This window comes from Rhinolophus sinicus, chromosome 4 (assembly GCF_057876585.1).
Source record: "Rhinolophus sinicus isolate RSI-liver-muscle chromosome 4, RSI-T2T, whole genome shotgun sequence".
Lineage (NCBI taxonomy): Eukaryota > Metazoa > Chordata > Mammalia > Chiroptera > Rhinolophidae > Rhinolophus > Rhinolophus sinicus.
Genome location: NC_142504.1, coordinates 8,244,324 through 8,270,342, shown reverse-complemented (window position 1 = coordinate 8,270,342; position 26,019 = coordinate 8,244,324). Strand labels below are relative to the sequence as shown.

At 37.4% G+C, this 26,019-nt stretch overlaps 1 protein-coding gene across 2 annotated transcripts in view; it reads left to right on the top strand.

Moving 5' to 3' along the window:
• Positions 1 to 26,019, top strand: part of ANLN (anillin, actin binding protein) — a 50,609-nt gene that overhangs the window by 8,002 nt on the left and 16,588 nt on the right. The window contains exons 3-21 of one of the 2 annotated variants that reach the window (XM_074341001.2): positions 306 to 611; positions 4,351 to 4,727; positions 5,853 to 6,078; positions 7,969 to 8,159; positions 8,446 to 8,553; positions 12,603 to 12,729; positions 15,739 to 15,849; positions 16,572 to 16,810; positions 17,516 to 17,661; positions 17,935 to 18,097; positions 19,253 to 19,388; positions 20,011 to 20,193; positions 21,514 to 21,640; positions 22,265 to 22,313; positions 22,407 to 22,463; positions 23,062 to 23,100; positions 23,285 to 23,306; positions 24,182 to 24,294; positions 25,527 to 25,580. In XM_074341001.2, the coding sequence (XP_074197102.2) occupies positions 306 to 611; positions 4,351 to 4,727; positions 5,853 to 6,078; positions 7,969 to 8,159; positions 8,446 to 8,553; positions 12,603 to 12,729; positions 15,739 to 15,849; positions 16,572 to 16,810; positions 17,516 to 17,661; positions 17,935 to 18,097; positions 19,253 to 19,388; positions 20,011 to 20,193; positions 21,514 to 21,640; positions 22,265 to 22,313; positions 22,407 to 22,463; positions 23,062 to 23,100; positions 23,285 to 23,306; positions 24,182 to 24,294; positions 25,527 to 25,580 (2,774 nt within the window). The remainder of the gene's footprint in view (positions 1 to 305; positions 612 to 4,350; positions 4,728 to 5,852; positions 6,079 to 7,968; positions 8,160 to 8,445; positions 8,554 to 12,602; positions 12,730 to 15,738; positions 15,850 to 16,571; positions 16,811 to 17,515; positions 17,662 to 17,934; positions 18,098 to 19,252; positions 19,389 to 20,010; positions 20,194 to 21,513; positions 21,641 to 22,264; positions 22,314 to 22,406; positions 22,464 to 23,061; positions 23,101 to 23,284; positions 23,307 to 24,181; positions 24,295 to 25,526; positions 25,581 to 26,019) is intronic. The other variant, XM_074341002.2, reaches the window with a different exon arrangement.

Below are 26,019 nucleotides of genomic sequence, written 5' to 3'. Positions count from 1 at the left end.
GTGCAATTTTAATTTCCTGTTAAGACTGTGTAAAGTATTGTGCATATATTTTGAGAACGTTATTTGAATCTATTTTCATTCAGGTGTTTTAAACCACAAATTCGTTTTCTTAAAAAGAAATCTCTCCTATCAGGTTTCTAAGTTACAGAAAAAAAGTAGAATTTTACGTATTTCATGTTGTAAATAAAATCATTTCAAGGATTAGAGAAACATGATGTTTTATTAATTGGTTGAGTCCCTACAACAAGTTTTTCATGCTGTGAGAAATACAGAATTTTGATTTTTTTTTTCCCTTTGTAATCTAGAGAAATCTTGTACGAAACCATCACCATCAAAAAAACGTTGTTCTGACAACACTGAAATAGAAGTTTCTAACTTGGAAAATGAACAGCCGGTTCAGTCAGCTTCTGCAAAACAGCGTTCTCCAAGTCCTGTGTCCACTCAGGCACAGCCGCCGGATTCCGCTCCGGCCAGTGGTCCCGTGGCTGATGCGCCATCCATGCCAAGAGGGCAGAATTCAAGAGGGGAAGCAGCTGCAGCCTCATCAGTCAAAACACGAATGCAAAAACTGGCAGCACAGCGGCGCCACTGGGATAACAGTGACGTGACAGGTATACATTGCATGGATGGCATGGCCCTTATATGTCTTTCAGTAAGGTTCAACTTGGTATGCTGAACATTTTGTTTATCAGTTAACTCATGAAAAGTAAATGCTTTTGTTGTATCTATAGCCTGAGCATCGGTCACTTGCAGATGGCTTGTGTACCTGTTGGTTGTTCTCACTGAAGCAGGCAATGGTGAGGTTCTTAGAGTAGTTTGCAAAAGCCTGACTTTGTAACGGAATCACCTTATATTTGCAATGGCAAACAGAAGAGAAGAAACCACACTCTTGGCATTATTAGCTGACCTTCGGCTTTACATTCAAGAAATCCTATTTCATGGCTTCACTAATTAAATAGGGTGACTAAAGTATGCAGGGCTGTTCAATAAGAGACAGAACACTTACTGAGCACCTACAAAGCATGTTACTCGGCTAAGGTGCTGGAAACAGATGAAGTGACCTGATCGTTGCCTTTCATGGGCCCCTAATCCGATGGCGGGCCTGACAGCAGATTAACTGTCATGCAGCAGGGTTATTTGTTCTGTGGTAAATTTTATTTATCTCCTACCTTGTTATAAAAATAGCCTTGAGCTTTTTATAAAAAAATACCTATATCATTACAAAACAAGAAAAATAAGGAAATTAGGGTGAAGGGAAGGAGAAACAAAGTGAAGGGTAAAGTTAGTTTATTATTAAATCCAGACCTCAGGGTCCTCCTCACTTGCTAGAGAGGGTTCTGAACTTCCTAGCAGCCAATGGAAAGAGGGGAAACACTACAGTTACATGACTAATGTGTATAAGCGAAAAGCACAACAATCATTGTCACTAAGCCCCGAGAGAACTTTCTTCCCTGTGTTCTCCAAGATGATTTTGTGTGAGCTCATAAACATAGAAGGTTTCTGAAGGCAGGCAGTGGCATGGCTCCAGGCTTAGGTCAGGACGAGCAGTTCCAACATGAGCCAGCGCAGGGCAGGTGCACAGCTCAGTGGGGCGTGGGCCTTCTCCAGGAAGCGCTGCTCAAGATTCGGCTTTCGGAGCCTGGCTCCTGTGTATCAGAATCCTTCCAACCACTGCACTGGGCCCTCAGGAATGCGCTGCAGCCCTGGAGCCCAGGAGCCTGCTTTGTCTTTTTTTTTTTTTTAAAGCTACAGGTAATTCTGATGCATAACCAGAATTGAGACCAAGTGAGCTGAAGAAATGGGAACTACATATACTTCAGGCAGTCTTCCATAAATATCAGTTTAACAGCAATTTTGATAAGTACTGGACTGCAAAGCATTTAAGATTATCCTTCCTGGCAGTGATGACAACCTCAAGAGCAAACATTTACTGTATAAAGTGCTGGGCATTCTAAATATTTTTTTCTTCTAATGTAGAATAGCATTTAATTCTTATAACAAACTCATGAGATACATAGCACTTTTCTTCATGTTACAGAAGAGGAAACTGGGTTCAGTAAGGCTAAAAAGCTGCCCATCGTCAGTAGCTAAAATTAAACCCCAGTAGTTTGACTCTCGGGTTGAACTCTTGCTGGCCCTGACTTGGCCTGGTGTTTGTTGGGCATGATATTCAGTGCGGATATTCCATGTTGTCAATTATGCATATTTATTTTAGAATTGTGCAGAGCTAGCCATGCTTTTTCATAATGCCTGAAGAGGCTAACTACTAAATGTGCCTGTAGAAGGATACCAACTTTCTGTTTTATAGGAAATACCTGTGGGCAACGGAATACAGATTTCCTTAAAAAAAAAGAAAGAGGGTTGTGATTTATTGTGCACGATCAAAAGCGCAGCCAAGACACTAGATATTCTAGAGCTTAAAGCATTTGTAGCAAATGTTAACAAATACCTACCTCAGCCTTGAAAAGAAATGTCATTCAGGCATTATATAGCCTGCCTAATTTTAAGCACTGAACCCTGTGACAGAAGTGTTTGTAATAAATGGTTTAGTGACTGCTAAACAGGGCTATAGTAGGCATGAGCCAGTTACATGTTTGAGGACTTCCACTGAAGTATCATTTATCTGAAGCCTCTCTTTCTGACAGAGAACAGAAGAGCTAGAGGTCTATTAAGCCCATTCCCAAAACATGATAACAGAACTGGCATCTGCTTAGAAGACATGCTAGAGGTATGCAGGAGGGTATCATAGGGCAGGTGGCCATCAGGAAGATTTTCTGGGGGACGCAGGGGTGATGCTTCTGGACTTTGAGGGGCAGCTGGCTTCAGACAGTGAAGATACTCTCAGCAGAAGCAACAGAATGTATAAAAAGCACAAATACCATGAGCACAGTATGGGGATAAAGTCAGTATTCTGATATACGGTGCATGTGGTAGAAAAACGAGATAAATTGGAAGACAGCTGCCGGGTCCGCAGCCTTTGGAAGTTAACTGGGGTGACGGGGAGGCGCTGGGAGAGGTCAGGCAGGCAGGTGTTCTGGAAAGGCCACTCCGGCATTAGAATCGAGGCGGGATCGAGTGGTGCAGGGATGCGAAGCTGACCGACCAGGTAGCAGGCTAGCTTATAACCCAGATGGAAAAAATGATAAAGACCTGTGAAGTGGAGAGGAGAGGCTGGATTTGAGAGATTTAGGAGAAGGAGCCTGGAGGACATGATGGCAAGATGGCGGAGGATAAGGGAGAAAGAGGAAGAGGCCACAATGAGGAGGAACCAGTTAGTTGCAATTTCAACATCAGGTGTGTTATCTGTGGTGCCTGGGGCATAGCCAAAAGGAGGTCGTTGGTAGAGGTGACCAAGAAGGATGGGCCACAGAGACAGAGCTAGTGGAGAATGATGTCACTCATGGCAGTCCAGGGCCTGCAGCGTGTGTCCTGGCACCTAGTGACAGTAGCAAAAGCAACTTCTGGGCAGTGGTCTAGGCAGGAGGCGGGTTGAAGTGAGTTGAGTGGTGAGTGAATATTGTGCAGGGCAAGGGGGACAGTAGCTACAAAGTGGGTGTCTGTTGATAAGAGGAAGTTCGTTTCTGCTTTTAAGATGACAGGGACTTGAGCATATTATGTACAGAGCAAAAGTCTGTGGAGGGGAAGAAGGAGTTATTTGGAGAAGGTCCCTGAGGAGTGTTGGAGCAGAAGAATTGAAACTTCAGTCAGTGGTATAAGCCTTGGACAGAGAAGGGGTGCCGCTTCCACTGACGGAATTTGTGGAAGAAAACAGTGCCATGACCTTTGATATATATATATGTATCTATCACACACACACGCACACACTTTATGTGTACAGGCCTAGATCCTTCATAAGTGAAGTATTACTTATTTGAGGTTTATTTCCAAATGAAGTAACTGCGGAAAAACCATTTTAGTCTAACCCTGTGTTCGCCACTACTGTAATCACTAGGTTTATGTAGCTTTAAATACTTGAATTAATTAAAACGAGTGAAACTCAGTTCCTTTGTTGCCCTATGCACACTTCAAGTGCTCACTAGCCACATGTGTGGACAGCATGCTGTACTGGACAGCATGGATACAGAACATCTCCATCATTGCAGAAAGTTCTGTTATATAGCACTGGTCTAATCCATTTTTGAAAGGAAAAGTTCCCATGGAACATATAACCTTAAATTGTGCAGAGTATAGTCAAATTTAAGCAGCGTGATAGTTTGATGCATGGGAGAACTTTTACTAGTTAAACCTATCAACCTCACTGAAAAATTCTGAATGGTGTGATCCTGGTATTTATACATACATGCATCTCTTGAGCATGAGTATTACCATTTTTTCTGGAAACCTTTTCAGATGATGTCCCCGAAAGCTCACCCATGGCAGCAGTGCCGCCCGAGGAAAAGGCTGCCTCCCCTTCCAAACCATCAGAGGCCTCAGCAACTCCACTTGGGAGGAGGGGCCGTCTGGCCAACCTTGCTGCAACCATTTGCTCCTGGGAAGATGATGTAAACCACTCCTCGGCAAAGCAGAACACTGCACAGGGACGGCCTGGTACCACTTGTTTATCCAAATTTTCCTCTGCCAGTGGAGCATCTGCTAGCATCAATAGCCGCAGTGTTGAGCCGGAAGCCACAGGCTGTTCCCAAAGGGACCGCGCTGCCTCTTTGAAGAAAGCCCCGTCCTCCAGTGAGGGGGCAGCTCTGGTTCAGGCTCCACTTCCCAGCTCTGCGGTAAGTAAATACAGCTTTGGTGTTTGGAAACCTCTTCTTTTGTTGTTAGGTGTGATAATGTCTATTTATGTGAAGGTCTGTATTTTATAACATATCCATCGTGTTTATAGGTATCTTTAGAATCTTGTGTTCATAGAAAGTAATAGTCATAAATGTGGTCCCCTGTCCCAAGATAAATTAGCAGTTGACTAAATTAACACTAGTTGAATGCAGTTCCAAAGTATATAATATGAAATGAGGGAGAGCCCTGAGAATTACTTTCCCCATTAAAATGTTTTATGTCTGTGTATCAATACAAGATCTCAAAAACTTCTGAAAACTAGTAGCTATAGTTACCTCCAGGTGGCAAGTGTCACGGGTGGATGTGTACTTTCACTGTGTATCCTTTTATCCTTTTGAAATGTTTGAAAGATTACCTCATGCATGTACTACCGCAACAGTTTTTAAAAACCATCTTCAAAAACCAAAAAAGAGAAAGAATGTTGTGTTCCTGAGCATTGTCTTTAAGTGTAGGGCTAGGTTTTGGAATTAGACCTACATTCGGTCCCAGCCCCACCACATAATTAGAAGTGTGGCGTTGGACAAGCTACTTAATCTTGCAAACCCTTATTTTCCCCTTTGTAAAACGGGAAAGAAAGGGTTACGGGGAGGATGAAATGAGATAATGTGCATAAAGCACTTAGCATAGTGCTTGGCACATAGTAAGTACTTAATACTTTGTATAATTAGCCATCAAGTACATAATTTGATTTTGTTAATACTGACTTAATTAAAATACAAAAAAAATATGTAATTTGGTCTAACACAGTTAAAATTTATAAAGGTACTAGTGCAATAATATGAAAAATTGTTTTTTAAATCAGTGAATAACCCTATCCCTCATATTTAATGACCCATCAATATATTAGGCAGACCATGCCACATATTATAATTTGAATAATTGCATTTTCTAAGTTGATTTTTTTTTCAAGCCTTTCGCATTGGTTTGATCTATTAGAGAGCAAGAAAGCTTTCTTCGTGGGTTTACATAAAGGCTACCAAGCAAATAGGATTTGAGTTGTTTTGTTATAGGACTACCTTTAGAAATTGTGAATGTTATTTACCCTGAGTATTATCATGTTTCAGAAAGCTACTTCTTCCCCAGTCAAATCGTCTGTATCCATCACTGATGCTAAAAATGGTGAGGTACAAAGTCCTGAGGTACTTCGAAAAACTCCGGTTAGTTCTCTGAAAACAGAGGTGTCAAAACCAATTGGGAAGTCAACTGTACCCCAGACAGTTCGGCCCAAAGAAGAATTAAGTAGAGAAATTTGTCTGCATTCTCAATCTAAAGACAAATCTACAACACCAGGTTATGTATTTTTTAAAAATCTAAAGTTACCACTCACTATTTTTGGGGTGTCTGTTCTCAGCCCTTTAAATATCCAGTTGGGAATGTGCAGTGTTGGTTTGCTGGGGCAAATGCCTGAAGGGGTCAGATGAGACTTCTTTAAATTAAGCTTTAATTGGTTGAATGAATATTCATTAGTGTAGCCGAACCCAGTTACTGGTCAAAGTATTTAACCTATTACCTGTTAATAGTTTAAACATGCTTTCTTCTGGAATGACTGTACTAGGTACTTTCTTCTGTACTTTTTGATGCCGACCAAGCCTACACAACTGGAAGTCACGTTTTCAGGGCCTAATGGAGAAACACACGTTATTGTAACCAAGTGTACAGCACAGTGCTTCTCAGACCTCACTGTGAAGACACCCCTGGTAACAAACGGAAGTGAACGTGTGTATAGAAGACTCCACCCCCAGTTATGTTTATATGTGTGCACATCACGTGTGAGTGTGTGCAGATGAAAATTCAGAATTACCTACTATAGTAAGCTGATGCTCCAGGAAGTCCATATTTATCTTGGGCTGACTTATACCTAATGGTATACCCCACATGCTGCTGGTTGAGAAATGCAGGACGCAAAAATATGGTAATATTGTTCACTTTGAACTATATTCTTTTTCATTGCAATCAATTTTGGAAAGACTTTTAATTCTAAATTCTAACTTCTTGAAAATACAGTCTCTCCAGAAACTATAGTTTATCATAAAAGAGGAGTAGACAGAGAGATGAGAATGGGGAATCCATTAGTTATGGGGTAAGCAGAAAGCAGCAGTCAGTTTCTAGATGAGCCAAAATGAGAAGTGGAAACAATAGCAGAATCCCAACATGCCATAGGGTTAGTTACTCCTAATTTTCTAAAGACTTGGGTCATAGATAAGGAGGGCATAAATAGGAAGCATTCTTTTTATTATTCTTGGCTACTGTGTATATCCAGAATACATGAAAAGGGCCTCAGAAATATTTATGTTTCTTTGTATTCTTAATGGACCCTCGCTTGAGATATGGCATGAAGTGGTAATAAGTGACATGTGGAGTCTTGAAACTATGGCCATGGGTAAAATTCTGCCCTTCACCTGTTTTTGAAAATAAAGTTTTACTGGAACACAGCCACGCCTGTTTTATTGTCCATGGCTGCTTTCATATTTCAGTGCAGAGTTGAGTAGTTGCAACAATGGCCATATAGCCTGCAAAACCCAAACTATTTATTCTCTGGCTCTTTATAGGAAACTGTTTGCCAATTAATGATATTAATAAACCTCCTTTTATACATAATGGAGGTGATATCTATCCTATTTGTTCTATTTTAAATGTACCCCATACTATTTTAAATGAGTTATGTTTTAAGACTTGTTAAAATCAAGACATCCTTTGGTAAAGTGAATAATCCCTAATTTTTATTTTTGAGAGAGATAAAAAGTTTAATTCCTGGCTTTTCATACGTTAGACTTCTTAAAAGCAACATAAAATAAATAGGGCTGTAGAAATATAAGTAATTGGGTTATGGCTAGGTCACTTGGTGATTAGGGTATATTATAATACACAGTGAACTTCTAATCATTTAGGTTCTGATTACTTAAAGGGTTTTCTAATCCCCACTGTCCTTTCACTTTACCTTAAAAAAATTGCTTTTAATGAACTAAATCCTATAATTAAATTTTAGGGCATAGAATTAAATAGTATGATCATTTTCTTTTTTCAATTTTGAACTATATTCATATTGTTTATTTTCTGAGTGAATATTCCTAGGGGAATCAAAGTATTTTGGAGCCATACTGGATTTTAGAACTTTTTCCATAGAAATCATAATTGTTACTGATTCTGAATAGCTTCCAAAAATGTGTGTGTTTTCTGTAGGAGGAGCAGGAATTAAGTCTTTCCTAGAACGCTTTGGAGAGCGTTGTCAAGAACACAGCAAAGAAAGTCCAGCTCGTAGCACACCCCATAAAACCCCCATCATCACTCCAAATACAAAGGCCATCCAAGAAAGATTATTCAAGCAAAACACATCTTCGTTGACTAACCATGGAGCCCAGCGGCTCAAGCAGGTATGGCTTCCTGCATTTAACATTATCCATTGCGTGGTCTCAGCATGGAATCTATAGAGGTCAAATTGTGTATTTGCCTGCCAGTCTTTTTGAATGACATAAATAACCTCTTCATTTTCTGTATCACTTATTTCAAGTTTTAGAAATATTATTGTCCTGTATTCCATGTGTACTGTGAATTTTTTTAATCTTAAAACTGAAGGCAAGCAAATTTAGTAGTGTTTGGTTATTATTCTTCAAACATACTCTTGACTCTTGTGTAAAATAGAGCTTTTTATGGTTTTAGGAACGTGAAAAAGAACTAGCATGTCTTCGTGGCCGATTTGACAAGGGCAATTTATGGAGTGCAGAAAAAGGCGAAAACTCAAAAAGCAAACAACTAGAAACCAAACAGGTAACATAAACAAATAGAAAAGTGAACTTAGTACCAAAGTAGGGCTGGGATCTAACTCGTGGTTCTGTATTGTAAAATAATTCTTTACATACTTTCTTATTCCAGTTAACTATGTCACTTTGCATTTATAACCTCCTTAAATGTTTATGCCAACTCTGCTTTTCTTTTGTGGGATTTTCCCATTTGGCGGAAGTCTTTACCAAATTCACTAATGACGTACTTAAAAAGGAAATTTAAAAAAATTATTCTCATCATTCAATTGATTTCAGATTCCTTTTAACATTCTACTTAGATGCTGGTTCTAAAATGTTTATCACAATCAACTTTTTTCATTAATGATTGTATACTTCTCCCCAAATACCATTCTTTTAGACTATCTGTAATCCAGTCAGTAACTAAATACCTCCTGGATTTCTCTTTACTTCTGTATTACTTCCTGCCAAATTTCATTAATCAGACTTCATCAAAATCCCTACTTGTAAATGTCAACCATGTTCTGTTTCATTTACATGCCTACAAAGTACTGTGTGAGGATATCTTTTTAAGCTAAAAATAATAGAATTATGTTTAAAGTGGGTACCAGTAGAAAAAACAATAAATTTAACCAGCATGCTTTGAGAAATATCTACTTGATTGATTTTGGTTTTGTTCAGTTCTCTTGCTTAACAAATGATGTTTCCCAGAGTTCTGATCTCAACTCTTTTCTTCTCGCTTGCCCTGTGTCGTCTTTTCCCTTCCTCATATCTAGTTTCAGCCCAGCATAGAAAGGCTCAGCGATGTGTGCTCATCTCTCTCCTGAACTCTAGGCCTGGTTGGGTGGTCGAGCCCTCTACGCTTTGCTGTCGTACCTTCCCCGTGTAGTCTGTCTTCACTTAGGGCTGTCCTCTATACCCCCTCATTGCAAACAACCCGGGAGTTCTTCCTTGGTTCCTTCCTCTTATCACTATATCTTCCCACCTCCTGGCCCCTAGTACACACGCACATAAACACACACACATCCGGTGATACACTTTCTAAATGTCACCAAGTTGCCTTGTCGTCTGTATTTTCCTCTGCCATAGCTTTGTGTGTATGGCCACTCCGCTTTAGTCTGGCTACTCTCTAGTCTATCTCACCCACTGCTGCCCGGGTAGCATTTTTAAAAGGCAGGTATTCACTTGCTTCTAATCCTGGAGAGCTTCCCATAGCCATCCTGAGAAAAATGTCTGAAGTGCTTGGCCTGACATCTGAGCTCATTCAGAATCTGGCTTGTCCCCACTGCTCCTTCACACGAGTGCTTCAGTCCTGCTGTGGAGAATATTTGCAGTTTCTTCGATGTTCCCATGTTTTCAGATCTCCTTGCCTTTCTCTGCATGGAGTGTCTCCGTGGTGACCTCCTTCATTATGAATAGGTCAAATTTAATCTGCTCTGGAAATCCTTACTTGGCCATTTTCCCAAGGGCCCCTCTTTATTTCATCCACATCATCCTATGTTTATCTCAACTGGAATATTTATCTTCCTGGAATTGTTTTAACTTGGCTTTCTGCCACCGTCTGTGAGAGCCTTGTCACTAGTGCTCTGTCTGTGTGCTTGGCTCTTAGTAGGAGCAATGCGTTTGTCTGGGAAGGAAGGAATGAAGCGCTCATCTTTCCCATCAGCATACAAGTTACCGTCAGTCATCTTAAAGCAAAGACAGCGCTCTTGACCCCCTGTTCTCCTCTTTCTTTCCCTATTTTCATGCAGACTCTTCCAGAAGAGTAGTTTCTACTTGGTTCTTCCAATTTTTGTCCTCTTGATCTCTGTCCACGCAGGCTCTCCCCAGTCCCTTTTCTTCAGACCACTGCCCTTACCAAATACACCAGCGATCTTTAGTAATCAATTTTCAGGCATTTAACTTGACCTCTTAGCAGCATTTGACATTGTAAATCACTCTTTTCTGTTTGCAGCACCTTCATTTGCTTGCCAGTGTATCATAGTCTCATGGTTTTCCTTCTATGTGTCTGGAAGACGTAGGGCAACAGTTCTAAAACTACTTCGTGCTAAATAATTCCTGATAAACCTGTGGAATTCCTCCCCAGATAGTTGCACATATGAATGTAAACCAAATTCTGAACATACTAACAGGGACTTCAAGGGTCATCCACTCTCAAAACTCCCCTGTGGTGCCCACAGGGGGTCCGCCAATGAGGTGGACAGTTGAGCATGGTGTTACTCAAGTCAAGAAAAGAGCCTTTTGGAAGGAAGGACTGGTCACTTTGTCAAGTGTTTGCTGTCAAATGTAGGCTGGACTGAGACCACTGGTTTTGAAATAAGGAGCTTGTGACTTAGTGAGAGCAGTTTTAGTGAGGGTAGAATGCAGGTAGTGGGTGAAATGCAGAGCCAGTGAGTGTAGACAACCTTCAAAAGTTTGGTTCTAAAGGGGAGGGAGAAAGGAGGTGGTGGCTGGAAGAGGGGTAAGGATGTGACGTGCAGTTTATTTATATTTGTTTTGTTCATTCTGAGGAGACTTAAGTCAATTTTAGTGTTGGTGGGAAGGATCTAGTAGGAAGTAAGAGTTTGAAGATAGAGGAGAAAGAGGTGAAAGTAGATGGTGTTGGGTAAATCTTTGGAGAGGTAAGAGTGGAGGAATTCCAGAGCACAGTGAACAGAAAGGGTTAGGACAGTTTTCTGGTGTGATATCAAGTAAGGAGGAAAGCATTGGCCCGTGCCAGGCCTCTGGTGGGCACCTTTCAAACACATTCGATCCCTTAATCCTCACACTAACCCTGTAAGTTAGGTAAAAATTCCCCCTTTCTGGGTGAGGGACTAAGACTTACAGAGGTAAATCACTTGGCTACGAATGGCACAGCTGGTAAATGGGGAAACCGGGGTTCTGAGCAGACCTGACCCCGAGCTTCCTCCTTCAGCCACTATGTTTATTCTTGGGCAGTGAGTCACAATAAAAGGCTGTGGGGCTTAGTGAGCTTATTTGGCGTTATGTTTTCAAAGCTGTGGTTTACGCCTTTGAGGATGAGTGTAGTTGCTTCCCGTTACCTGCATAGTCAACCTTTCATTTACTCAACACATGTTCAAGTGCCTATTGTATACAAAGTACAAACCTTTTTACTCTCAAGGTACGCGCAGCCCTTTTCTCTCACGTCTGAAATGTACTTGCCCTGTCTTCTTCCCCTCCTCAAGCTTCTTGCCTACCCTTAAGACCGTCTGCAGCACAGCATTTGATAGTTTGCTTTGCGTGTGTACATCAAAAGCCGCTTCTAACTTGAGAAACGGTATAGTCTGGAACTAGTTCTCTAACAAGAATGCCTGGTTTGTAAACTGGCTCTGCCAGTTACCAGCTATGTGTGCAAGCTGCTTCACTCATCTGTGTCTCAGTTTTCTCATCTGTAAAATGGACATAATAGGACATAACTTAGGAAGAGTTCTTGGGAGCATTAGGTGAGACATGTAAAATGCTTAAAAAGGTGACTGGCACATATTAAGCTCTAGGTAAGTATTAGCTGCTATTATTCTTACTTTTATTTGATTATTTCTATTATTGCTTTAATCGTAAAGCCTTTTCAAAAACAATGACCGTTTCTCCTCAATGCCTTGTAAATGATTTAAAAAGACTCAGATAAGGGGATTTTTTTCCTTATCTTCTTCCGTTTTCATCGGATCTGTTTTTGTCTTTCACCGTTTTCTTTGCATTTTACCCACTGAGTTACTGGGAAGTGGAATCCTGAGGTAGGAATTGTCACTAGATTTTTACAGGTGTGGGATGTGATAGGTGACATGGAGGGGGGGATTGTTTGAATTGGTTCATCTGAAGCTGAACTCTGATGTGAATTTTCATTCTCTCTTGCCTTCTAGTCTCAATGATTTTACATGCTGGGAATTCTCAAGACTATGAACTAGCACTGAGGGTTTATGGTCTAAACATGGCTGGGCCATTTCACACACAGTATCTATTTCATTCTGAGGAAGTTTCTGTAGAATACTGGCTCTTATTTGTTTCATTTAATAACATGTAAAAAGACAGAATCTATAGTTTTGAGAAGTAAAAATGTATTTTATCATTTGCTTTTTGCAGGAAATTCATTGTCAGAGCACACCCCTCAAAAAACATCAAGTTGTTTCAAATATTCCATCACTTCCAGTAACGGAAAAGGTGACAAAAAATCAGACACCAGCAAAACCTTCCAGTACAGAACCCACAGGTCGGTGTTTTCTATTTCTGCTTCACTTAAAATGAAGCTATCAGTCTCCCATAGTTTTGGGAACTGGATTGCAAATCAGAAATGCTGCTATAGTGTAAAAAGGCAGATTCATTTCTTCATTTCCACTCACTTATTCATTTCTAGCTATGCAATGTGCTTCTTCCTTAGTTCTCTTTCCAGAGTGAGAAATCATACTCTTGATGAGAGTGTAAATTACTACAACTTTTCTGGAGAAAAATTCAGTAATATCTATTGAATTGTAAGGTGTTCATGCTCTTTAATTCAGTTGTTCTGTAATTGTAAGTTGAATTCTTGAACTAGTGTGCAGAGATGTACTACTATGTACAAAGAGGTTAATTGTAGCACCATTTTTAACGATAAGATTTAAATGACCTAAATGCCCACTAGTGGAAGACTGTATAAGTAAATTATGCTAAATCCATGTAATCAATTATTTGTAGCTGCTTAAAAGAATAAGATAACTCTGTTTGTAATGACATTTAATATATTATAGACACTTACAATTTTTAAAAATTTTAAAAATCGTAATAAAAAGCACATTACTGAAATTGAGCCTTCTTAACAGTGTTTAAGTGCGCAGTTCAGCAGTGTTAAGTATATTCACATTGTTGTGGAACAGAGCTCCAGACTTTTTCATCTTGCAAAAACTGAAACTCTATACACATCCACAACAACTTCCCATTTTCCCCTCTCCTCAGCCCCTGGTAATCGCCATTCTCTTTTCTATTTCTATGAATTTGAGTAATTTAGGTACCTCATACAGTATTTGTCTTTTTGAGACTAGCTTATTTAATTTAGCATAATGTCCTCAAGGTTCATTTGTGTTGCAGCATGTGGCAGAATTTTCTTCCTTTTTAAGGCCGAATGATATTCCATTGTGCATATATGCCACGTTTTGTTTATCCGTTAGCTGTCATTGGACATATGGGTTCCTTCCACCTCCTGGCTATTGTGAATAGAGCTGCTATGAACACGGGTGTGCAAATATCTCTTTGAGACCCTACTTTCAATTCTTTTGGGCATATACCTGGAAGTGGGTGGGATTGCTGGATTACATAATAGTTCTATTTTAATATTTTAAGGAACCATCATACTGTTTTCCACAATGGTCTCAACATTTTACAATCTCACCAACCGGGCATAAAGGCTCCAGATCTTCACATCCTTGCCACTACTTGTTATTTTCTGTTGTTTTGATAGTAGCCATCCTAACAGGTGTGAGGTGATGGATCGTTGTGCCTGCATTTCTGCTATGATTAGTGATGCTGAGCATCTTTTCATTTGCTTGTTGGCTGTTTGTATATTATCTTTGGAGAAATGTCTATTCAAGTCCCTTTATCTGATTTTTCATCAGGTTTTTTGAAATTATTGTTGAGTTGTTGGATTTCTTTATGTATTCTGAATGTTAATCCCTTATCATATACATGATTTGTAAGTATTTTCTCTGTGTCCTTTGATGCACAAAACTTTTTAAGTTTGATGTAGTGCCATTTGTCTGTTTTTGCTTTTATTGCCTGTGCTTTGGTATCACACCTCAGAAATCATTGCCCAGTCCTTTGTCATGAAGCCTTTTCTCTCTGTTTGCTTCTAGGAGTTTTGAGTTTAACATTAGGCCTTTAATCCATTTTGAGTTAATTTTTCTATAAGGTGTAAGGTAAGGGTCCAACTTCATTCCTTTGAATGTGGATATCTAGTTTTTCCAACATTGTTTGTTGAAGAGACTGTTTTTCTCCAGGAATCATCATCTTGACAGCCTTGTCCAAGATCGTTTAACTTTATGTGTGAGGTTTTATTTGTGGGCTCTCTATTCTATTCCATTGGTCTGTATGTTTGTCTTTATGCTAGTACCATACTGTTTGATTACTATGGCTTTGTTATATGTTTTGAAATTAGGAAATGTTGGTCTTCTAACTTTGTTCTTTTTCAAAAGTATTTTGGATATTCATGGTCCCTTGAAGTTCAATATGAATTTTAGGATAGGCTTTTCTGTGTCTCCATAAAAGCCTTTGGGATTTTGATAGGAATTGCATTGAATCTGCAGATTGCTTGGGGTAGTAGGGACATCTTAATAGTAAGTCTTTCAATACATGAACATGGGATATTTTTCCATCTATTTGTGTCTTCCATTTCTTCCATCAATGTTTGTAGCGTACAGTGTACACGTCTGTCACCTTCTTGTTTAGGTTTATTCCTAAGCATTTTATTCTTTTTGATGGTATTGTAAATATAATTGTTTTCTTAATTTCCTTTTCAGATTGTTTATCGTTAGTGTATAGAAATGCACCTGATATTTGTGTGTTGATTTTTGTATCTTGCATTGTTGCTGAATTTGTTTACTAGTGCTAACAGTTTGTGTGTGTGTGTGTGTGTGTGTGTGTGTACTCTGTCATGTCATCTGTGAACAAAGATAATTTTACTTCTTTAAAAATTTGTATCATTTTAATTTGTTTTTCTTGCCTATTGCTATGACTAGGACTTCCAAAGCTTAGTTGAATAGAAGGGGTGAGAATGGGTATCCTCGTCCTATTCCTGATCTTAGAGGAGAAGCTTCCAGTCTTTCACACTGAGGATAATATTAGCTGTGGACTTTTCATGTATGGCCTTTAGTTTGTTGAGGTAGTTTCCTTCTATTGTTAGTTTATTAAGTGTTTTTAGCCATACATTTTTTTAAATAGTGAGAAAAATTGCAGAACAGGATATAAATACAATCTCCTTCTGATAAAATAAAAGGCTATGCACATAGGTATACACGGGGGGAAATTGGAAGAACACACTATAACCTGGTAATATTGATGTCCCTTTCTCTTGGTGTAGATGAAGAGAGAGATGGAAAAGTTAAGAGAGGATAGGTGTTTTGGGGACTTCTCTATACATTTTTAGATTTGAAATGCAGTTTTATAGTCAGAAAAAAGATACATAAAATTCCTTAACCAAAAAAATTCTAGGTTCTTATATGTATTAACATGGTTTTTCTTAAAAATTTTTTAGGTGTCACTGAATGTGAAATGATGAAGTCTAGCCCTTTGAAAATAACATTGTTTTTAGAAGAGGAAAAGTCTTTAAAAGTAACATCAGACCCAAAGGTTGAGCAGCAGACAGGTTGGTTTTTATTCTTTATTTTTTATTAACACTGGACACATTATAAGAAATAATATATTGGGAGAAGCACATGTTCAAATATACAGTGTTCTGTACTTCTAAATGGCCTGCGATTTTATAATACTCTTTTTTTTTTTTTTTTTAACTAAGAAATACTCTAGCTTCCACAGAGATACAATACTGTTAACAGTTATCTTTAGGTCACAGACCTCTGTGAAAATCTGATTAAGGTTATCACTCAACTTTCACAGGGAAAGGAAACGTACTGCCCTTTCACGCCTGGCATGTCCTGTTAGAAGAATTAGTGGTCCTTGAAGTTGTTTGTGAATATTGCTCTAGGGGATGTTAATATTTTCCTATTATTGACTGCCTTGTGAAAGGGCAGCTCCAACAATAAAAAAGGAGTTATTTGAAAGAACACTTTTCAAGGTGTGAAGCTTTTGGCTGTTACCGGGCAGTTTGAGTCCTTAGTTTATATATTTTCGTACACTCAAAGCTTTTGATAGTTTCCACTTTTGATAGTTTCCATTTTTATTGCTTAGAAAATGTTATTGGAACTTTGAAAATTAGTTTATTTGTTTACTTATGGTTTAGGAGGTGCTTTTTCTTATGGCTTTTTTTCCTGTTTAGTTAGTGAGCATATGAATAGTAGATCTTCTCTGCTATCCCTTTAATCTTTAAAGGGCTGGATCACAGTATTCACTTATTGAAATATTTTTCAGAAGTGGTACGTGAGATTGAGATGAGCGTGGATGATGATCATGATATCAATAGTTCAAAAGTAATTAATGACATCTTCAGTGATGTCCTAGAGGAAGGTGAACTAGATGTGGAAAAGAGCCAGGAGGAGATGGATCAAGCAGAAGCAGAAAGCAACGAAGAACAGGAAGATGGACTAAATATCTCCTCAATGTCTTTACTTGCTCCGTTAGCCCAGACTGTGGGTGTGGTAAGTCCAGAGGTAAGAAAAGACTAAATGTAAACAGCCCCAGGATGTAAAGAAACCAAGTAGTTTTGGGGTCCCCTTTTGTTTTATTTGGTACATGGGAATATAGCATACTGTAGCCAGGGGGATTTAGCAAACCTGACGTTAATTCTCTTAAAAGTGAGCTTAAAACTCTTCATTGGCTACCTGTTGACCTTAGATAAAATCCGAACTGTAGCATGCCTAAAAAGGCCAGATGTTTGGGCTCAAATCCTGGCTCTGCCATTTACTGAGGATTGTTGGTCAAGTTGTGTAATTTCTTTGCTACAGTTCCCTCATCTGTTAAGTGAGGTTAAAAATAGTACCTCCATTATGGGTACATAATATACATATTAGTAAATTAGTATTTAGCACCAGACAGTTAACTTAACATTTTTATTAAGAGCTAACTATATTATTAGTTATTACTCTAAATTGAATAACTGCAGCTTTGTTTGGAAATTGATTTAATTAGAGATATTTTTTTAAAGGGTTATGTGTAGGTTTTAGCTGTCTTTCCACTTTCATTTATTCATTTACTTTTTAGGAACTTATTTTAGCGTGTCTTGTTTTTATGATGAATCAGTTGACTTATGGGATATTTATTTCCGAATGATAGAGAAGAATTCATTCATTCCTCAGAATTATTATTTAGAATCAATGTCATCCATAAACTCTAATGTCTGATGTGTTTCCCTGCAGAGTTTAGTTTCCTCGCCTAGATTGGAATTGAAAGACACTAGCACAAGTGATCAGAGTCCAAAACCAGGAAAATTCCAGAGAACCCGTGTCCCTCGGGCTGAGTCTGGTGACAGCATTGGTTCTGAGGATCGTGACCTTCTATACAGGTAGGAACGTTTTGTGAAGGTATTCAGTCACTAAGGGTCATGGTTTAGATTATCGTGACAAGCTGTGTTATTTACAGTTATAATGTTATTAATAATTAACCCGTATAAAACTTGGGAATAACTTTTTTCAACATCTCTTTCATCCAATGGCATTTTCCGTTCTGGTGATGTATTCTGCCGATATGTTTCAATATCAAATTCTGAAATGTTCAGTAAAGGATAGTGCTTAGTGTGTTGCTGGCTTTCTAATAATGTTTAACTTATTTCCTGAAGCATTGATGCATATAGATCACAAAGAATCAAAGAAGTAGACCGCCCTTCAATAAAGCAGGTGATTGTTCGGAAGGAAGATGTTACTTCAAAATTGGAGGGGAAAAAGAATGCCGAAGAAAACAATTCCTTTCCTCGTCAAGTGAATATCAAACAGAAAATGCAGGTATGTAGTGCTGTGGAAAGGGAATTTGGAATGCTTCCTTCATGCGACTGAGTCCTTGAGGACAAGGGCTCATCTTTATTCATCTCTGTACCCTGAGTGACTAGAACAGTGTCTGACACCTAGGAGCTTAGTAATTGCTCTTGAATTCAGTTTAATTTGAAAAGCGTCCCCCTTGTTTGAAAGGTTGGAAGAAGCTTGTTTGATATTGTTGGATTATTTATTTTTAAACATGAGTTTGTCTTGAGTGTCCTTAAAGTATAACTATAAATTAGATGATGATGATAAAATGTGAAATTTATTTTGCTCTTAGACGTTCTTTTTTTTTTTTTTTTAAGATTTTATTGGGGAAGGGGAACAGGACTTTATTGAAGAACAGTGTATACTTCCAGGACTTTTTTATTTTTTTTCCCAAGTCAAGTTGTTGTCCTTTCAATCTTAGTTGTGGAGGGTGCCATTCAGCTTCAAGTTGTTGTCCTTTCAGTCTTAGTTGTGGAGGGCACAGCTCACTCCAGGTCCAGTTACCGTTGCTAGTTGCAGGGGGCACAGCCCACCATCCCTTGCGGGAGTCGAACCGGCAACCTTGTGGTTGAGAAGATGTGCTCCAACCAACTGAGCCATCCGGGAAGCAGCTCAGCTCAAGGTTCTGTGTTCAATCTTAGTTGCAGGGGGTGGAGCCCACCATCCCTTGCGGGACTCAAGGAGTTGAACTGGCAACCTTGTGGTTGAGAGCCCACTGGCTCATGTGGGAATCGAACCGGCAGCCTTCGGAGTTAGGAACATGGAGCTCTAACCGCCTGAGCCACCAGGCCGGCCCCTAATTAGACGTTCTTTTATGCTAAGGAAAACATTTGAAAAATAATAACATACATGTAGTTTAGATAAAATGAATCAGATAGTCTCTAAATTTCTACTTTGTTGAACATAGCTCCAGTTGTAATTTTAATAAGTATGAGTTGAAATCTTTTCATAAGGAAGAATATTTATGGTGTAATGTTTTTGGTGCATAGTCTAGAAACTTGAGCAGTGAAATTGTAACATTTTGGCTTCACTGTCTAGAAATTTTGGAAATTATCCAATAGGATTAGTTACAGCTAGAGTTTAAGTGAAAATGGTGATTAAAGATGATTTTTTTCTTCCTCTCATTGGTTTCACCAGGAACTCAATAATGAAATAAATTTGCAACAGACAGTGATTTATCAAGCTAGCCAGGCTCTTAACTGCTGTGTTGATGAAGAGCATGGGAAAGGGTCATTAGAAGAAGCTGAGGCAGAAAGACTTCTCCTAATTGCAAGTATGTGTGACACACCTGATAGAATTCCAATGCAATGTCAAACTCATTTTATCTAGTATATTCAGAAATCTCTAATTTAGAGAAAGGGCCTTTTCTGTTAGTCTGTTTCGATTGCTCTATTTTTTTGTTTCTTATAAGGTTTGTGAAAACTCTACATGTTAAATAAGATGTAGTTTGCATGAAGGGGTAAAAGAAGCTGGAATGCATATGAAGGAAGGTAGTTGTAAAGAGTGTACTAAAAATAAATATATATTTATATACAACACACACTCTATCTCTCTACCTAGCTATTGAAATGTAGCCAAAAAAGAGTAATGTGAATTTTACTGTGTGTGTATGTATGATGATGGATGACAGGGCATGTTAGGGTGGAGAGATTATACCACGTAACAAAACTGACCAAAAGTTGAAGCATTAAATTATGAGGACTTGGTAAACGGATGAGCAATTAAGCTTTTCCCCAACTATTAACTCTGAACACCTGTTTATATAAAGAAATTTACTGATTTCATCTTTGGTCTTATGTACAATTGTCACATCAGTACATTTTCTGGAATTGATCTCATTTAGAATCAGTTGCAATTTTAATATTTGAAAGATTAACTTGCATATTTTTATGTAGCTGAGAAGAGAATGCTTTTGATTGATGACCTGAATAAGCTGAAGAATGAAGGGCCTCAGAGGAAGAATAAGGCTGGGTCCATATCCCAAAGTGAATTTGTCCCATCCAAAGGATCAGTGACTTTGTCAGAAATCCGCTTGCCTCTGAAAGCAGATTTTGTCTGCAGTACAGTTCAGAAGCCAGGTATGGTGGTTTTGATTTGCATCACTTCTAGATCATATATTAAATTATGAACCTGACCTAGATTGGAATTGTTCAAATGGAAACAAGTAAGCATGCATAAAGATGCAAAGCGTGTATATTGGGCCTTTTGTTCCTTTTGTGCAGATACGTGGATAAAAAATAACCAAGGGGAAATTTTATATATGGGCTTATAATCCACACCTAATAGGCACGACTGTAACTGAAAGTAGGGTTAAACATCATTATGAACATAAAATATTTTCCTTAGATGAGTTATCCTGACATAGCAAATCACTTTCTTTAACTAATTTTGTTGTGGTAAGTATTATGGCATCTAAAAGAACTTATGTTACTTACTCTATTTTAAATTCAGCCCATTATAGAAACTTGTATAAATCCTGAATTACTGGTTGTGGGAGTGAAGAACACCTCAGTGGAGATGCTTCTATTAACATTTGATTCCCTTTGCCCTTCTAGATTGAATAAGTAAACTTTTCTAAACTACGTATTCTACTAAAAATCATATGTTAGCAAAGTGGGTGAAGGAGAATATGGCACTGGGATCTGAAGACAAGGCAGGGTGATGATAGCAAGCTTAATAAAATGAAAATTTTATTAAATTTTGGAAGAATTTTTTGTTGTTGCTAAGGTTTCTTTAAATTTATGTGTGGAACATTCTCTAAGGGAAAGGAGGGCTGGACATAGGCGAGAAGTGAATTTGAGGTGCTGGGAAAGGAAAGAATGGAGATCTTTAAAAGTTTGAGCATTATGGTAGGAATGAGGTAACGTAAGTTCTAATTCTTGCTGTTGTCCGGTTTTGGTGGGGTGTGGGCAGAAATCTATTCACAACTTAGTATGTACCTAGAGATAGGTAGTTATTTAATGATAAATAGTGAATAAATAGTTCATATTTTCATTAGAATTTATCTCTGAGTAACTTTCACAGAAATACAGTATTTTAATCTCAGTTTTGAAATAACAAACCATAATTTACCCTTTTGAGGTATATGTAATACTATAAGCCAAAGAATTTGGGAGTCAATAGGGGAAATTCAAAGTCAGCAGAAACTGAGGGATGTGGAGTGAAGTTATTTCAATTCACATAATAGGAAGAGAACTTGATGATGCTTATTCCAGAATTATGACTGTCTTCTGTGTCTTACTTATCTTTTTGTGTCTGGAAAGTTGATTTTAGAAATTTTAAAATAAATTTTATGTCAGTCACTTGTAGTATTACTTTATTCCTTTGGTCTTCCGGAATGCTGATTATCTCAATCTGTTTTGCTTGTGCTTAATATGTAATGTGATTTCTTTTTGCAGATGCAGCAAATTACTATTTCTTAATTATACTGAAAGCAGGAGCTGAAAATATGGTAGCCACGCCATTAGCAAGCACTTCAAATTCTCTTAACGGTGATGCTCTGACATTCTCTACTACATTTACTCTGTAAGTAAGTCAGGCTTTTGGTACCTCCAACACATTTTCTCTAATACTTATACAGTCTAAGCATACAGGTGGCATTTTTAATCTTGGAAATGGAGTATGTTTGTTCTTTTTACATGGAGAAATAACTCAGTTTTCAATTTGTTGGTTTAACTTTCATGTTTCTGATGTTTCCCTCCACTGAGTAGCACAATCCGTCCATGTGACTATGTATTTAATGTTTTGAAGTGTTTTTTAAAAAAAAATATATAAAACATGGACCATAATTTCTTTACCTATGCTTTAAGTCTCATAATATACTTAATATTCAATCTCAATGAAAAGACATTCCTATTTAGTGTCACAGATTTATTTTGAAATGAATCAAAATCCAGTTTGAAAAAAATTACTTTTATTGTTAAAGATTTTGAGTTGTAAAATACTGAAGAAAATATTTGAGTTGTATTATAGGAAAAAATAGACTGTTCTTACCAATTTTTATATTCTTTAGTGGTTTATAACTTTTATCTTTAATTAAAACCCATTGAATTCCTTTACTCGCAGAGTCTTGTAACAATATTTGTGGCATCAATATTTAATGGCGTAACTTGATATTTTTCTTATAGTTTGAATGCTTTATTTTTCCAGGCAAGATGTGTCCAATGACTTTGAAATAAATGTTGAAGTTTATAGCTTGGTAAGAAGTTAAAAGCTTTCTAAAATAACTATTAGCGTATTTTTCTTAAAGATATCAGATTTCAAGCTAATTATGCTTTGGATTTGTGTATAGGTGCAAAAGAAAGACCCCTCAGTCCTTGACAAGAAGAAAAAGGCATACAAATCCAAGGTGAGAACGAAAGAAACCCAGGAAAAATATAATTAGAAAAAAAACAGGTATCAGTTTTAATTTATGTATAGTATTTAGTGACTATCTGGTTTTTCGATCATTTTTATGCCCCAAATTTCAGTTACTGTGTTTAATAGGTGTGAAGACAGAAAGTAAAAGTGGGTGATTGTGATCCTAAGTATAAGTTACTAATACACTCAGGCTCCATAATTCTATTTTCTCTACATTTACTTGACAGCTAACTTTTATTACCTTTTTAAACCTTTCTCAAGCCTTTTCCTCTGAACTCTTATCTCACTGACTCCTCCAAACCAGTACTTCAGAATGACATGGCCAAGGAAGAAAACCCCCAGCATGGTTCACTTCCTTCCCAGTCTTTGCTCTTTTGTTCTTTTCCTAAGTCATCATTTAAAAGAATTTTATTTAGCTTTAGGGAAAAAGGAATGACAGTATAAGTAAAGCCTTAATGAAGGACTCAAGTATAATATATTCATATTTAGGAATGCTTTTCTATGTGGAAGTATCTCAAAGTTGGTTCTCTTTAAGCTCTCAATTATAATGTTTAATAGGAAATATATTAAGTTATCTTTTCTTTTAGGCTATTACTCCAAAACGACTTCTCACATCTATAACCACAGTAAGTAGAATTTGTTAAAAATTTGTTTCCTTCAGAAATCTTCTTACATATGTGATTGTGAATTGGTTAGGCAAAATGTTTTCTGAAATGTAGTTCTTATGGTGTTAAAGAGTTTTGTATTTAATATTTAAATCTTTGTATCAAATAAAGAAAATAACTTATGTTTCTTCTTTACACCTTTTAGAAAAGCACCCTTCATTCTTCAGGTAAGTGGATCTTAAACTATTTGGAACACTAGGATAAGGAAAAGAACTAAGCAATTACATACTTATATGTATAGCCATCTTGATATGCATGTTTACCTTAGTCTCTTTGGAATAATTTCTGTATGGTTTTTAGTAACATACGAGATTACTGGCCAGACTAGCGTGCTGTCTGGTTGCACCTTTGTCAAATATCACCACAGGCCACCAGTCATCACATCTAGGCTTTAGCAGGCAGTACGCATGTGATACTTAGTCCCTTGACACCTGCAGCAGGTGGCATTACTCTCTACCCTAGCTTCTGCTGGTCTGTAGATTTTTATGCTATCCACACTGTGGAGTTGACTTCTTTTAACTTTGCTGATCACGACTGGCCTTGTATCATGTCAGAAAAGCATCTTTCTAGTTTATTGGGAATTGGATTGCCAGGAAGTCCTTTTTCTAGAATGGCTTTAGGCCTATTCTCCAAAGGGGATTAGGATGCACCTCCTTCGGGCTTTTGGTCTCTTCTTGGTATAAGAGAACAATTCAGAACAACTGTAGTTCAGTCTCTGCTGCTAACTGTGTCACCTTAAACTATAGCAATGAGGTCTTCTCGTGTCTCTTCTAGGGAAATTGCATTTTATGTACACCTTTTTAGGTTCTGTGTCTTTAAAACCTGTGCATCCCAAATGTTAAGGAGTGCCTATACTTCACTTTAGTTAAACATAAAATTCTTTCATTAGGAAATTTAAGGTTTACCCCCCCCATATTTAGAAATGGGGGGAAATGAGGCAGTTTTCTCTGACAGTTTAATTTCATTGCGTTGGGTGAGAGGAGGTGTTGTTATTTACACTTCCAGAGTCACTCTGAGTAAACTTCGTTTCCTTTTGCCGTAGTTATGGCCAGTCCGGGAGGTCTCAATGCTGTGCGCACCAGCAACTTTGCCCTTGTCGGCTCGTACACACTGTCCTTATCTTCAGTAGGAAACACTAAATTTGCTCTGGACAAGGTAATCCAAATTTATTATTTTTTGCTTTTAGAAAAATGAGGTCTATGGAAATGCTCCTGTAGTGCTTTCAAGTATTTGAAATCTTTGGCTGAACATTTGTGCATTTTAACCAGGCACGGGAGTACCTACATGATATATCTTTTTAATGTTGGAAGTATTTCTCTCTGGTATCTTAATAGTTAGTTCAATCTGCAAAGTAGTGTATACTGGTTCATTCTAAATGTCAGTTCTGACTACATAAGTATTACTTCTTTCTTTTTTTTAAATTTATTTTCCAACTACAGTTGACATACAATGTTATATTAGTTTCAGTGTATAACACAGTGATTAGAGATGTATATACCTTACGAAATGATCAGCCCGATAAGTCTAATGTCCATCTGACACCATACATAGTTATTACAGTATTATTGACTATATTCCTTACACTGTGCTTTACATCCCCTGACTATTTTTATAACTGGAAGTACTACTTCCCGAATGCAGATATTAAGCTTACAGTTTTAAACATAGTCACTTGTCCATTTGAACCGATATTTTGAAAGTAGTATGTCATAGATTTAGTTGTGACAAGATAGGGAAAGATGGGTTAATTTCTTAGAAAATACTCATGAATCGAAGGGATTTCCCTCCCACACTTTCCTCCCCAATTTTAAAGCTTCAACGTTAAGATCTGCGTAATATTACTATGTTTTTTTTCTACCATAATGTGATATGACTAAAATTTAATAGCTAACAAGACCATTTTAAGGACTGAGAGAACTAGAGTCAAACTTTAGTCCTTGTGTTCACTCCTGCTTTATTACACAGAGGTATATTTAAATATTATAAGAGATTTTTGTAGTCAGAATATAGAGATGAAGTATAAAAATTATGAGGCCTGGTTTCTAGCATTTGCCCTGCTAGTAATTTCCTCTTTAACATTAAGGAAAGTCACTTCATTTCTCTGGGGTCTTGTTTTCTGAGTATAGAATATTAAGTTAAATGAAAACAATTTAACTTTAAAATTTCATGGAGCATTTTTCGTTTAGTTGATAGACAAAAACCAGTCTATATACGAAATTTTGATTATTGTTAATACATAAATGTATTTTAACATGTTGATTAAAAGATAGTCATGTACCTTTTTTTTTTTTTTTTTTTTTTTTTTTTTTAAGTGATTCAGCTAGTTTAACAAATTGAGTGATCCTGGCTCTTTTTTTTCTCTTTGTTTTTCATTTTGTTTGTTTTAGATAAATTATGATGTAAAAGAGCGAGAGCTACTGGGCTATTTGTTCCAGGAAAAGGTTGCCGTATTTTCTTTGCTTGAAACTAATGATCTTAAAAATCAATCCTTAATTTTTGGCCCATATGTTTTTGTTTGACTAACCACTCTTGTATCTTTATTTTGAATAATTAAGGACATTATGTACATTATCCTTTCTTTAGACTCTTGCAGTTGGGCATCTTTACTTTGTTCATGCATGTTTGGTATTTGGGCTTTTCTCCTATATTCATTTATCATGTTATAATTCTTGAAGATTCTATAGTCACTTCAACATTGATTTTTCTGGGTACTAAAATACCAAATTAATAACTGTCTAAAACTAGAATTTATTCAATAGTCTTTACCTCCCATATATTGAAAGAACTATTGGTGATGTTTTAATAGAAAACATTTTTGGTCCCAATTGGCTAATATATTGCTATGTAGTCGATGCTTTGTTTATTAATTTTTAAATTAAA